At 31.3% G+C, this 15,339-nt stretch overlaps 1 protein-coding gene and 1 long non-coding RNA gene across 2 annotated transcripts; both read right to left on the minus strand.

Moving 5' to 3' along the window:
• Positions 1 to 261: 261 nt before the first annotated feature.
• LOC128041858 (uncharacterized) lies at positions 262 to 1,826 on the minus strand. The gene is made up of 3 exons (XR_008196782.1): positions 1,715 to 1,826; positions 1,368 to 1,415; positions 262 to 533 (listed from the first exon to the last, which is right to left on the minus strand). It is a non-coding gene; the product is annotated as an uncharacterized LOC128041858 (long non-coding RNA).
• Positions 1,827 to 2,160: 334 nt separating this feature from the next.
• LOC105784566 (uncharacterized) lies at positions 2,161 to 3,391 on the minus strand (the record flags this gene model as incomplete). Its single annotated transcript, XM_052630928.1, has 3 exons — positions 2,161 to 2,836; positions 2,909 to 2,932; positions 3,173 to 3,391. Coding segments are annotated over 3 exons (309 nt in total), but the record flags the coding sequence as incomplete, so codon positions are not given.
• Positions 3,392 to 15,339: the final 11,948 nt, after the last annotated feature.

The following is a 15,339-nucleotide window of genomic DNA, read 5'->3' on the forward strand; positions in this document are numbered from 1 at the left end:
GAGCATGACCTTTAGCGGCGCTTTACCCACAAACGCCGCTAAAGAACATGATCTTTAGCGGTGCTTTTGTCACAAACGCCGCTAAAAGTACGATTCTTTAAGGGCGTTTCTTAAAAAACGCCACTAATTTTGGCAAATTTGTAACATCCGATTTTCATTGATATACAATCCTTCTTGTAGCATAAAATCCAACCAAAAACGGCAAATTTAAATTATACTTCAAATTCAATGAAAAATATATGATATAAATTGATAATTGAATTATAATTCAAAATATTCCTACAATAATATTAAACTTAACAATGTTAAAAATATTATTACAATAACTAAATCACACTAAAATGTTTACACAATCACCTCCCAAAAACAGGTGCAGCAGTAACCAAAAGAAAAAAAAATACACAAATCCAGAAACAACAATTTTTGGCAATCACTTTTTCAGGAGTAATACCGAAAAAATAACCCCCTGGTTTCAACAAAAATGACACATTACTTAGAAGTCTCCTTGCTCTGTCTTCAGTTTCAAGTCTTAACTGCAAATAGAAGAATAGAAATGCACTTCAGATTCATACATTAGAAGACAAAACCACATCTGCAAATAAATAAAAGCAAAACATACACACAATAAGTACTGGAAAATTAAACCAATACTAACTTTCAAGGTAACACTTTGGAATAAAAATAAATAAGTAAAGGTCTAATTAAGAATTTTATCCCTTTAATTTACAAAACCTGATAAGTTAGTCCAATTAATTGGATAACATTAATAAACCTTACTGTTAAATTACTAGCTTGAATATCAACACTTCAATATTTAATATGTAAGGAATTATCAAAAATCAACATTTCAACATGTTAGCAAAGCAGCCTGTTCCTGCAGCATGCAAAGATGATCCAATGCTTCAATAGCATAAAAAAAAATAAAGTTTTTAAGCACACTAAAATCCTAAAGAGAAATAAAGAAATTGACTTGGTCAAAGATATAGAAGTTTTTCATTGGCGTAAATTTCAGTTAGAACATTGAACAAATAAAAAAACTATATATATATATATTGCAAAGTATAAATCCTGGCAATTCAATCTATTTGATTAAAAATCTACCAAATAGTTTGAACTCACATGCTTACCTACTTCCTATATTGAAAGACAAAACATGCATTAATTTTTCTATAGGAAGTGAAATCATAAAATTTAAGACTAAATAGAATATGGGTATCTCCCCATTATAAGCTTAGATCAAACAAAATTCAGAAGAAAATCGAAGAAGATACGCAAAAAAATTAAAAAAAATTAACATGAACCAGTTAAGGAATGAATTAAAAGAAACCCAATAAGCAGACAGAAAAAAAAGGAAAATTTATTATTACCTGTAGAAAAGTAACTTCAAGGGTGATTAATGTAAAAGCCTTTTTCAGCTGAAAATAACGATAAGAAGAGAAGAGGTGAAGGTCCAAAATCCTATGCAAATATGGGTTTACTTTTTTTCTTTTAATTATTTCTCTAAATTATTTACAAGAGAATCGGCAATTTTATTTAGGGGGTGGTGGAAAAGCAAGAAACCATTCGAACCGAAAATTATAAAAAAGCAAGAAGCCAGGTATTTAAATATATTCTCTTTTAGCAACATGGAGTTTTTGGGATCAAATTCTAACAAATTAAAGTTTCCAATGCAATTCAAAATTACACCATTAAGTAAATAAGAGTTTTAAATTACCTGAGATTAAAAACCCATTTTGGGTATAAACTTTTGTAACTATTTATTAAATCTGCAATGTCGTTTCGATGCTTTGGTTCAATATTAGCCGAAGCTTCTCTAAGTTCCTGCAATTTTAAAACAACAAAATTTAAAAGAATAAAAAACAAAAGCTTTTTTGAGATGGGGATTCAATGAGGCAAAATATTTGATTTCATATAAGTTTTGATTCTGTCTAATATAATCAAAACAATTACTGATGAAGATGAAACTGTTATATACCCTTTGTAGTTAATCTTGTGTCATTCAGAGAGTTGATGGAAGTATAGATATTGAGCAGTAAAGGAGCACATGGCTAAATGGTGACTTTACCTAAGGTTGTCTGCCAACAAAATCTTGGCCGACCTAAGTAACTAAAGCAAATATTTAGTAAGCTATTTTTGCTTTGAGAATGTAACTTGCCTGCTCGTATCGTTCTGTATGTGCCTCATTTGTGCTTTGCCCCTCACCATGATGAGGATCTTCTTACCTTTAAAGCCAACAAAACATATATATATGTGAAATACCAAACAGGCATTAAAACAAACACATGGAAAACATAAGAATATAAATGAACAAAAAAAGAAAAGCAGTTATAAAAGAAGCAAATTATAAAACCCAGAAAACCCTTTTTTAACTCAACTCAATTGGATCATACAAAATTTAACTCAAAACCAAATTAACATAACTCTGAAGTGAATTGTGTCCCTAATGATCTAAAACCACACCCAATAAATAAACCTCAGAACCCAAATTAAAAACAACTGAAAGCTAAGATCGAAATCATCTAAACCCAAAACTAATCCACACCGAAATCACCCTAAAACATTGAAGAAAAATGAACCCAATTCATAGTAACTAGAGACAATGTTGAAATGTATTTCTAGATTGAATGTAAGCTAGGACAAATTATCTTAGAAAATAAAAATCATCTAGCATATTAGATTTGGGGTTGCCACAGATTAAGGTTCAGGGTTAATAGCATCTCAACCAAGCTCGGTATTGCACAGTAAAAACTTCAAATTCATTAAATTCCCCCTATAAATATACGAAAAGGATATTCTTTGTGATGATGGACTCCGACATTGTTTGAAACCTGGATTGCTGCAAATGAAATATTTGTCAATTACTGAGATATATTCAAACAACTATAGAATGGGTCCAGTTATAACTCACCATTTGTTGAAGAAGATTTTGCACCTAAAAAAAACAATCAGTCAAAAAAATCATTAACTAAATCCCTAAAATAAACGACCTCGAGAAGCACAGTAAATAATTTCTATAATTATACTCATTTACTAGGATTGATCGACTTTGCAACCTAAAAGTCGAGACTATACTAAAACTAGCAATGGATATGTCCTCAAGGTACTAGCAAAACAGCCTACATTAAAAGCAGGTTATTGTTACATGCTATAAAATAGGGTTGAGTAAACTCACGAAAACAGACATATCAGCAGTGCTTTGCTTTGAGTCTTCCAAATTATGCCCGTCCAGCGAAAATGTGTACCAGGAAAGTTCTGCAGAGAAAGAAAAAATAGCTTCCCAAATTTGGGCGTTTAAGAATTGGGGTTGAGGAAGAAAAGATAGCAATGGGCATGGAGTTAAAAGTTTTAAACGGCGGTATGTTTGTAATGTTGGGGGTTTCAAGGGGGGAAATTAGGGATTTTAGGGGGGAAGATGAGGATTTCGCCCGGGGGAATTTATAAAATGGCCGCAAAAAATTATTTCATTTGGAATAAAACGACACTGTTTTGCTATGCTAAAAATCTCATTATTTTTTAAAATAAAATTATTTTTTGTGGCGTTTTTTATAAAAACGTCGCTATTGCTCACCTTTTGCGGCGTTTTACATAAAAACGCCGCAAAAAATTATTACATTTAGAATAAAACGACACTATTTTGCTATGCTAAAAATCTCGCTATTTTTTAAAATAAAATTATTTTTTGTGGCGTTTTTTATAAAACACCGCTATTGCTCACCTTTTGCGGCGTTTGACATAAAAACGCCGCAAAAAATTATTTTATTTTGAACAAAATAACATTTTAATAACAAAACAAATGATAAAATGACTGTAATTAATTATTAAGTTAGAATTATCTAAATTAGATAATTACCTATATACCCATATCATTTTATTTCATTTTATTTTTGTATTTTTTCTTATAATTTGGACCTATCCAAATTAAATAACTACCTATATATCCATATCAAATATTTTAAAATATAAAAATATTAATTAATTGTATAAAATTGTATCATTTAATAAATCTCAAATAAACTTTAAACCCTAAATTAGCCATTCAATATACATAAAGTCTATCTATTATATATCTCTTAAATAATATAAACTATACTCATAATTTTAATATATTAAAATTATTATTATCTCTTTACAATTATATAAAACATATTTAATATAAAAATTAAAAAACTAATTAATCTAAACCCTAACCTGACCCTTGAATCCCTAAATCCTAACCCCTAAATCACTAACTCTTAACCCATAACCCCTAAACCTTAAATCCCAACCCTTAAATTAACTATAATCCCTAAATCCATATATAATTATTTGATCATGGAGGGGGCAAGGCAAAACAAGCAAAAAACTGAACTGGATAAAAAAACTGAACCGAGCACTAAAAATACTGAACCTGGATGGGATAAGATGGGGATATCCTTGGATATAGCTTATATCGATTTTGAAGAACCAAATTAATATTATATCTTTTACAATTATATAAGAAATTAGTTAATATATAGATTAGAAAACACTAGTTAATCTAAACCCTAAAACCCTAAACCCATAAACCATTAATACATAACCTTTAAACCTTAAACCCCAGCCTTTAAACCATAAACCATAACCTCTAAACCTATAATCCATAAACCTTAAAATGGTAACACCTAAACCTTAAACTCTAAACCATATACCCTAAACTATAGTGATAATAAATTCAATATTTTAAAATTAATACTATCTCTTTTACGATTATATAAGAAATTATTTAATATATAAACTAAAAAAATAGTAATGTATCCAAAAAACTTTAAAATTATTTTAAATAATAGTATTTTAATTTTTCCATTTTTAACAAATATTTTAAATTATTTTAAATCCCTGCGGCGCTTTCCCAAAAACGCCGCTAAAGCCCTGAGCATTAGCGGCTTTTCTTAAAACGCATAAAATCCTCGAAAGCTCACAAAACGGTGTCGTTGGGCTTAGGTTTTTTTGCGGCGCTTTCCCAAAAATGCCGCTAAAGCCCTGAGCATTAGCGGCGCTTTCTTAAAAGCGCCGCTAAATCCCCGAAAGCTCAGAAAACGGCGTCGTTTGGCTTAGGTTTTTTTGCGGCGCTTTCCCAAAAACGCCGCTAAAGACCTGAGCATTAGCGGCGCTTTCTTAAAAACGCCGCTAAATCCCTGAAAGCTCAGAAAACGGTTTACGTTGGGCTTAGGTTTTTTTGCGGCGCTTCACCAAAAACGCCGCTAAAGACCTGAGCATTCGCGGCGCTTTCTTAAAAAAGCCGCTAAATCCCGAAAGTTCAAAAAACGGTGTCGTTTGGCTTAGGTTTTTTTGCGGCGCTTTCTCAAAAACGCCGCTAAAGCCCTGAGCATTAGCGACGCTTTCTTAAAAACGCCGCTAAATCCCCGAAAGCTCAAAAAACGGCGTCGTTGGGCTTAGATTTTTTGCAGCGCTTTCTGGAAAACGCCGCTAATGCCTATTTTTAGTGGCGTTTTCCATAAAGCGCCGCTAATGATCAATCTTTAGCGGCGTTTTTTATCCAAACGCCGCTAAAAACGCCGCTAAAAGCCTGTTTTGGTGTAGTGCAAGTCCTATTTTATCATCTTAACTTGATTTGAAATTTTTTCGAGTTGAGTTGAGTGAAATTGTTTGAGTTAAATTAAAAATACTAAACACGTCGAATTAAAATCTTGTTACAATATAACTAATTCCATGTTAGAGCACATAAATTTAAAATTATATATATTTCAAAACTTTTTCGAAACAAAATAATAGAAAATAAGATACTTTAGTATGATAAACTTGAATCATTAATTAACTTATTTAGGTCCCAAAATTATTATTTTAGAAAATTTTAAAATTTTTAACTTTCTTTATATTTTTAGAATTTATATATATATTTCTAAAAAATATAAATTATAGAATTTTATAAATATTTTGAATTTTAAAAAATATTTTAATTTTTTGTAATTTTTTTGAGAGTGATTAATTTGCTGATTTTTAAAATTGATAGGGATCAAATGAGTATGTACACTAATCTGTTATTCGAATTATTAAAATTGTTTGAATTGTAAAATTCAACTTGACACGAATTTGAATAACTCGATTCGATTAACTCGAAATTTAATTTTTTAAAATTTTTCGAATCGAATTTTGTTCATCCCTATTTGTGACTTCGATTTCCTCTTGTCGCATTTTCTCTATATGGCATGCAGATTATTTGACCAGCTTCGGCTTTAATTCCAAGGGTTTAGATTCTAGCCTTTTGTACCTTTTAGGTTTGTTGTTTAGGGGTAAACCTTTGAACTTGTTGATTAGGGGTGAACTTCACCCATTTATTGTTGAATATTATGATGATCACCGATTGTGAAAAGACACCGTCTTTAGAAATCGGAATTCCATTGAATACAACAGACATGATAATGCTCTCTCCACTACGTCTGGTTCTTCAATTCCTTCCAACATCCCCTTTTGATTAAGGGTCATTTGATAGAGAGATAAGCAACGTTGATTACGACAAACATTTCCATTCCTTTAGGCAAAGCGAAACACTCGAGTCAAAATCATCACATGTTATTTCTGTATTCAAATTTAACTTTAAAATCTACTCAGCAACTTTGTCATTTTTAGCAAAGATTGTGGGCGGTGCCGTGGGTCGATGTCAACCAATCTTTTATGCAATAATGCCGCTCACCGGCACACTATCGATACAACTCGGATTATTTTGACCAAACGGCTGGTTGCGTCTACATCGATGTGGTGGGCTCAGTTTCAGCCATTTTCATGCTTTTTAGTTTTATTTTAAGATTGGTGTGCATCTGCTTCAACTAGGGATTTATAAGATGTAATTAACTACGTCTACCTTATAAAACTTTAAAATAGAATAATGGTTCTACTTCCGTGCTTCTTTTTTTTTTTTTTTTCCTTTTTTTTTCTCAAACTAGTGTATTAAGCAGCACTCACTTAAGGGGTCTCTCTTACAAAAACTTTAAAATAGATAAAAGTTAAAAAAAGTTGATCTAGGTCAATAATCTAATATTAAGGTTTTGCAACTGAATTATGGGGGTGGGGGGCATTCTTTAAAATTATCATTATTGGAATTATCATAATAAATCAATAAAAATTATCATAATAAGTCTTATTGGATAAGCTACTATTTTGGATCATTAAAATTTATCAAACTAATTATTAGATTTAATATAACATACTATTATTTGATTAGTTTTAACAAAGTGTAGATACTTTTAAAACATGAACAACAATTAAAGCAGAAGTTTAATTATCAAGTAAAATATCGATCATTTGCTTGTCCATTATGGGATTGATGAACAGTAAACTTCTAAATTATCAACCTTCGAAAAGTTAGGGTTAGAGAAAAATCCATTTGAATGTATTTAATATTTACTTTATAATTAACTTTAATTTTTATGATATAAAAATAACTATATATTTTAAAATATTATATAGATTTTTCTTAAAATCATCATATAAGAATTATTAATTATTTGAAAAAATTATTTTTCGAAAAATTTATAAAAAAAGAGTTTGAAGTTTTATTAAATAATATAAAAAAGAATAAAACAATTTTTTTCAAAATAAAATTTAAAACTCAAAATTAATAAAAAGAAACAACGATAGACCAAATAATAATAATTATAAGGGAGTATATTTGATGCACGGGTAGTGCATGAAGCCTATGCACCATCAATGCACCACAATTTACTACATTATTAATGAGTTAAATAAAAAACTGAAGGAATTTTTAATTAATACTAAAAATTTTACTTAAAATAATTAAAAGTAATTTTGATATTTTCCTTATTTCTCATCTACACATAAAACTAAGAGATTTTACAATTTTCAAAGAAATTAATAAATTTTAGATAGTGTTGTTGGAAAATATGGATATTACATATATAATAAGAGTAATTACACGTGTCATGCTATTTCTTCTTTGTTAATTTGAATACTAAGATTACTTCTTAATTTGTTTCAAAATTGAACCTCCAATTCATATGCCTAGTTAATTTAAATAATTGGGTAATTCATGAATAACGCTTATTACTTACTTTGATCGACAAGTTTTTTGTAGAATTGAAAATATTATGGCTAAGCCAACATTTCATAAAATTGTTGGCTCTTTAAATTTGCCTAATAAAAATACTTGAGTATCATTTAAGTAATTTTACCTAAAAATATATATTTACTCCTGTAATGGCCCAATTATTACTCGGCCCAATAAACTCTAAAAAAAACCAAATTCAATAAAAGGGCAAAGTCCATTTACATAGTCCAGTCCAGATTACAAACCAATTGGCCCAAAAAGGCCTAAACCCCGGCCAGATTACAGAAGCCCAAAACCCAACATAGAAACAAAAGCCGAAAACCCTAATGGCTGATGCGCCACTGCCGAGCCACTCCCACGCATGTAGCACCACCACGCGCCTCCAGTTGGCCACCGTACACGCCACGTCCCCGACTCCATACGCCGTACCTGCAAATAGAGCAAACAACGCAGCAGAAAGGAGAAAAATTGTATTTTCATTTTTTCATTTTTGTTTATTTTTTCGGCCTATAAAACAAAAGGCGAAACCTTTGTAATCGGTTACACACACACATTGAATACAAAAAAAAAATCAGAGAAATCGAAAAAAGAAAAACTCGAAAGGTGATTGCAATTTTTTTCTTTGGATTTTTTTATCTATTCTATATTCGGTGCAAAAATAAACGAAAATAGGAGTTAGATGGTCAAAGCTTACCTGGTTGCCGACTTTCCTTCTACTCCGTCGCAATCGGAGTCAGTTGGAAGATGAATGGCCTTCGGTTAGCCTGGGCATGGAACGGCGCAGAGAACCTTTAGGGTTCTTCAGTTTCTTTTTTTTTTTAGAAGAATGATAGGATGCTGATTTGTTTAGGTTTATTTTAGTTTACATATGTGAAAGAAACGGCGCCGTTTTAAGCATGCCTCAGTAGCTTTAAAAACGACGCCGTTTAGAAGCCTCAGATTTGCGTGGTGACCCGACCCGAGGGAAGGATTCGCGCGTTTAGGCCCTATGGCTTATTTGCACTATGTGCCCTCCTTCATTTGGGTGTTGTTTCGATTCAGTTTTCTTCCATTTTTAATTTGTACCGTGCATTTAACTGCGATTTCATCCAAGTCCTTAGTCAAGAGACATCGTTTTCACTGTAGGATTTGAATGCCCAGACCTGTGCGTTTATTTGCTTTTTTAGTCCCTCGGATTTTAATCAGATATAACTTCAATCCTTTTTATTGGTGTTTGCTGTCTGTTCAATATGGTTTTACTACAAATTAATTTTTATCCCATTATTTATTGTCTAGTTTTGTTTTTTCCTTTTAATTTCATTTTGATTTTAGCTAAACTTCTACTAGTTTAATTTTAAATTTAAAATAGTTCTCATGTTTACAAATTTAATTCTTATTTTTAGTATGGTTTTAATGTTTCAAATTAATAGTACTTTTAATTCATCATACGTTAAAATTTTTAAATCTATCATTTTCTTTGGTTTTCAAGCTTGGCTTGTTGTCATTTAATTCGTTATTGGTTATACTATGTACATCTTGTGAAATTTTGATTCGATTTGTGTGGGTTTTGATATTTTATCATATTTCGAAATTCATCTTTTGCATATATTATATATTATATATTATATGTACTTGATAATATTCTTCATATAATATTATTATTCTTTCATATATAACCCATTAAACTAGGCATTTCTAAGATATATATAGTTGCTTTAATATTATTTTTGAAATCTTTAAAAAAGGGTGTTTCACAAAAGCATTAAAATCATTTTATTTCGGAAATTGTCAAAAATGCTCGGTGTTCGTTATTCTTGAGAGAATTGTGCCCTAACTTACTGGGCTTCGATTCTTCTCGTTGAATTCAAATAGCCAAGTATTTATTTTACAATAAAATTATGCAATTTCTAAATAAAGCTTTCAGGATTTCAAAATGTTGGATACTAACTTATTAGATATGACATTTTGTTATCTCGAGTTAAGGATTTTAAAAATAAAGGCAATATTCGGTGTTTAGAAATGTCGAGAAATTGAACCCTAACTCACTGGATTCTGATTTCTCGATTGACTCAAATAACCAAATATCCTTTTCAAAATGCATGATTTTTTAAAATTTGAAAAGACCAACCTAATTTAGAAGATTGAACTGTTGCACCCTAACTCATTGAGTGTGACAATTTATTTCTTTGAAATGGGTATGTCTTATCATCCAATTCGATTATTTAGGTTTTCTTATCAAGGGATCGTATTTTAAAATCATTTCAAATTTTCAGCACTAAGACATTAAATAATCAATTCGGTACCAAATTTTAGGCGTTGCGAGGCTGCTAACCCTTCCTCATGCATAACCGACTTCCGAATCTATTTTCTCAAAATTCGACGACCAAAATCATTATTTTAATAAATCATTATGTTTTAATAAAATCTTAAGGTGACCCGATCACACCTCGAAAAAAGATTGGTGGCGACTCCATTTTCATTTTCAAAGTCGATCTCCGTTTTTCAAAAAATGGTTTCGACAACTCTGTTAATGCCTTAGTTATGAGTAAAGATTTCAGAAATGTGACCAAATTGAGTAACGAGGATGAGGTGCTTGAGTTGTTATCTCATTTCGCGTCAAAAGATTCAAGTGACAAATCGAAACTTGTAATATTTCACTAACCGAGTTGCAATAAGTAAAGAGAAATAAACTAATTGGAGACATGTCAAATTGAGTAACCAGATTGAGGTGCTTAGGTTGTCATCTCATTTTGCGTAAAAAGATTCAACTACGTCCCAAAATTGTGGAAAAAATTGATTGAGTATGATTCCCTCGCAAGTTTGATTAAGCTCTAATTTAGTGAAGTAGTTGAATTTTGCATAATGTTAGAAATTTTATAAAATGCTTGTTGGTTAAACCTAGCAATTGCTTATTCTTGCTTCATCTAAATTGTTTGCATTACGCTTGGCTGTGGAAGGAGACTTGATTTCAGAAAAATTGTCGAATGATTTCCAGTATGGAAATACACAACATGCTTGAGGACAAACATCGGCTAAGCAGGGGGATTTGATAGCAAGCTAATTTTGTGTGTTTAATGTACTTATTTGTGGTCAAATTTTGAATAGAATGCTACTAACCTTGTGATTTCTTATTTTAACTTCATGACCACTGTCGAAACCACTTTTTTGAAATTTGAAAAATGGGTATCGATTTTAAAAATGGAAATGGGAGTCATCACCGATCTTTTATTGAGGTGTGATCGGATCACCTTGAAAACAATTTTAGGTCTACGAATTTTGAGAAAATAGGTTCGGGAGTCGGTTACGCACGAGGAAGGGTTAGCACCCTCGTAACACCCAAAATTGGTACCAATTTGATTGTTTAATGTCTTAGTGTCGAAATTTTGAAAAGATTTTAAAAATACGGTCCTTTTGACTTGAATAAATTGAATTAAATAATAAGACTCTCATTTCAAAGAAATAAAATGTCGCACTCAGTGAGTTAGGGCGCAACATTTTTATTCTTTAAAATTAAGTTTATCTTTTAACTTTTAAAACCTATGCATTTTGAGAAGGATATTTGGTTATTCGGGTCGAATGAAAAATCAAACCCAGTAAGTTAAGGTTCAATTTCCCAAAATTCCTAAATACCGAATATTGCCTTTATTATTTTTTAAAGATCTTTAACTTGAGGTAGCAAAATGTCATATCCAGTAAGTTAGGATCCAACATTTTGAAATCCCAAAAGAGAACCTTTTTATTTAGAATTTGTACGATTTTATAAAAAAGGGATACTCGACTATCTAAATTTAGAGAAAAGAATTGAAGCCCAGTAAGTTAGGGCGTCATTCTCTCGAAAATCGTGAACACCAAGTATTTGAAAGTTTACGGAATAAAATGGTTTTAATCCTTTAATGAAGCATAATCTTTAAAACAAATGTAATGTGATTGAATGTTTATGTACAACGCAAAAAGGATAATTCGAAAATAAAGTGTACACCAATGAATAACAAACAATTAACAAACAAATACAAACAAGCATAACAACCAAAATTTCAATCATATATTATGTAAATGCCAATATCAACGGTCAAACATCAAATGAATTATTGTCCAAAATTTTAAAGATACACTAAAAATAGCAAAGGAGAAATTTTAATTTATAAATCCTATGTACAAAAGTTTTAAAAATAAATTATATACATGAATATAATATAGATTCAAATGGAATGAAAAATGTTGAATAATAGTATTTGAGATAAATTTGAAGCAAATAATATACACATATTAGTTTTACCTAGGTAATACATATGAAGTAAAACATAATAGTAATAATACATAAAAATAAAAATAGAAATTTACATGAAAACTTAAAATGATAATAAAGCAATAAATTTAAATGATATTAATTATAAAGTTAAAGTAATATTAAGTATGTTATTAAAATGATATATGATTTAAAAAAGAATTAAATATTTTAAGAAAATTATAAGTATTTAAATGAAATTTAAAGAAAGTCACGCATATTAAACTAATAAGAACTAAACTGAAGTTAAAACGTAAGTTAAAGGGAAGAAATCAAAATTGGACAGGGTTAGAGGGTCGAATAGTTACACGCGCGCAATATGAGGGACCAAAAGGGAAATATTCCCTTCCCTAAAAATGCCACGTCTTAATTCGGATTGAATTAGAATGAAACATAAAATGTATGGCCAAATTTAAAAAGAATAAAAGGATCAATTTGTGCGCGTTACAAAAGTAAATGACCATGAACGAAAATTCCCCTTTAATCCATAGATGCGCGGATCCTCCCCGGGTCAAGTCGGATCATCGGGTCTCTTCTTTAAACGGTGTCGTTTTAAAGCTACTAACACAGGCTTTAAACGACACCGTTTTGTACATTAATAAATGCCAGAGAAAAACCCTAAAACTATCAGCCGTTTTCCTAATCTAAAAAAAACTAAAGAAAAGAGAGAAAAACTCTCTCTGCGTCTTTTCGCAAACTGGCCGCTTAGAGGCTCTCCGAACGCTCGTCTGGCTCCGATTGTAGTGGAGTAAACGTCGTTCAGATAACAGGTAAACTCTCGACCCTTTAACTCCTCTTTCTTTTTTTACACGAATAATAAAAAAACAGAAAAAGAAAAAAACGCAGAGAAAAAAGAAGAAGGAAAGAACACCTTCCAAAACTCAGTCTATTGCTTTTTGATTCTTTTTTGTATATTGATATTGTGTGTGTCCGCAACAAAGAAGCAAAAAGAGAAATAAAATAGTGAAAAAAATGAAAAGAAGAACAAAAATGAATATATCTCTCAAATCTTTTGTTTTAATTTTTTTATTCAATATCTCCGTGAAAAAAGGGTCCTTTTACAGCGTTGGAATCAGCCTTATATAGCCGAATCAAAAAGAAAAGAAAAATAAATAAAAATCCATCTATTTTTTCTCTACTATTTTCGTTCGTTCCTGCTTGTTTGTTTGTGTGCAGGTACGGTCGTACAGTGACGGGCGCATGCGTACGGAGGCTCGCGTGAATGCAGAGGCCTGGCACGTGCGGACGAGAGGAGCTGCTGCGGCGTTGGAGGCATTCTAGAAACCCTAGGGGTTCACTGCTTCTGATTCTCTTGTTTTGGGCTGCGGGTATTTGGGCTAGTTTAGCTTAGGTTTTAGTTGGGTTAATTTGGGTTGTGATATTGGGGCTCAGTGGGTCTGATGTATTTTGGGTTTGTAATATGGACTAATGGACTTTTAATAATTTTTGTTTTTATTTATATATTTTTATTTATTTATTTCTGATTTGATCCGGGCAAATTTGGGTTATTACAACCACTAGGTAACCTCTTACATAAATTCTTTAACGATTGCGTCCTTGTATGCTTGATTGAATTCAAATTATTTATCTTTTTGTACATAGTGGTTGTGAAATTTTTGAAAAATCCTTAATAAAACGTATGCAAAAACCTGTATAGCCAAGAAAAGAATGAATTTCCCTTGCTATCGTGAGGTACGGTAGTGAGTTAATAACATTAGTTTTGGCCTTATCAAACACAATCCCTTCAACGGAGACAATATGTCATAAAATTAATCCCTTATCAACCATAAAATGACATTTTTGATAATTTAGAATAAGATTAAATTCTAGGCATATTTTTAGTATCTTACTGAGATTTGACAGACATTCATCGTAAGAATTACCATACACCGTGAAGTCATCCATAAATACCTCTATTATTTTCTCAACATTGTCAAAAAATATGCTTACCATGCACCTTTGAAACGTGGCCGACGTATTGCAGAGTCCAAACGATATCCGTTTATAGGCGAACATGCCAAAATGACACGTGAATGTCGTCTTTTGCTAGTCCTTCAGTTCCTTTAGAATCTGAAAAAAACTGAACAACCATCAAGACAACAATAGTGAGATTGACTAGCTAAACGTTCAAACATTTGGTCAATAAAAGGCAGTCGAAAGTGATCTTTTCGAGTTAAAACATTCAACTTCCTATAATCTATACAGACTCTCCACCAGTTTTGGACCCGAGTGGGAACCAATTCATCTGCTAAATTTTTATTTATAGTCACACCGATTTTTTAGGCACTAAATGATCTGGGCTAACCCATTTACTGTCAGAAATTTGGGTATATCATTCTGACGTCTAGCAATTTTTTAATTTCCTTTTTTATGACCTCCATCATTTTTGGATTAAGGCGTCTTGGAGTTTCCCTTTTCGAGTTTACATTCTCTTCAATCAGAATCCTATGCATATAGGTTGAGGCGCTTAAACCTTTTAGATTGATAATCGTCCATCCAATCGTCCCTTTATAGTCCCTCAAGAACTGAACCAAGTTCTCTTCTTCTAGTCTCGAAAGTTTACTTGAAACTATTACCGGTAAAGTGTTTACATCGCCCAAAAAGGCATATTTTAAAAGTTTCAGTAACGGTTTGAGCTCCAATTCTGAAGCCTACAAAATGGAAGGCAAAAGTTTAGTTTAACTTCTGGAAAACTTTAGTGCCTCCATGAAAATAACAGCTTCACTAATTGGTTCTTCGATCGTCATCGATTCTTCTAGTTTTTCCATAGCGTCGAGATCTAAACTCCTACAAAGTACAATTTGTAATTCATCTCATTCATTATATTCAAAATGTAATGTTATCAAGGGTTCAATAATATCGATACTAGAGACATTTGTCATTATATTGAGGTGACCCATCGCTTTGTCAACATTGAACTTGACCACTTCACTGTCAAATTCCATAGTTAGTGTTCCACTTCGAACATCAATTTTTGCACGTGTGGTGCTTAAAACTGGTATCTCGAGTAGAATATCAAAGGAATTTTTTGAGT

Source organism: Gossypium raimondii, chromosome 1, assembly GCF_025698545.1.
Source record: "Gossypium raimondii isolate GPD5lz chromosome 1, ASM2569854v1, whole genome shotgun sequence".
NCBI classification, from domain to species: Eukaryota; Viridiplantae; Streptophyta; class Magnoliopsida; order Malvales; family Malvaceae; genus Gossypium; species Gossypium raimondii.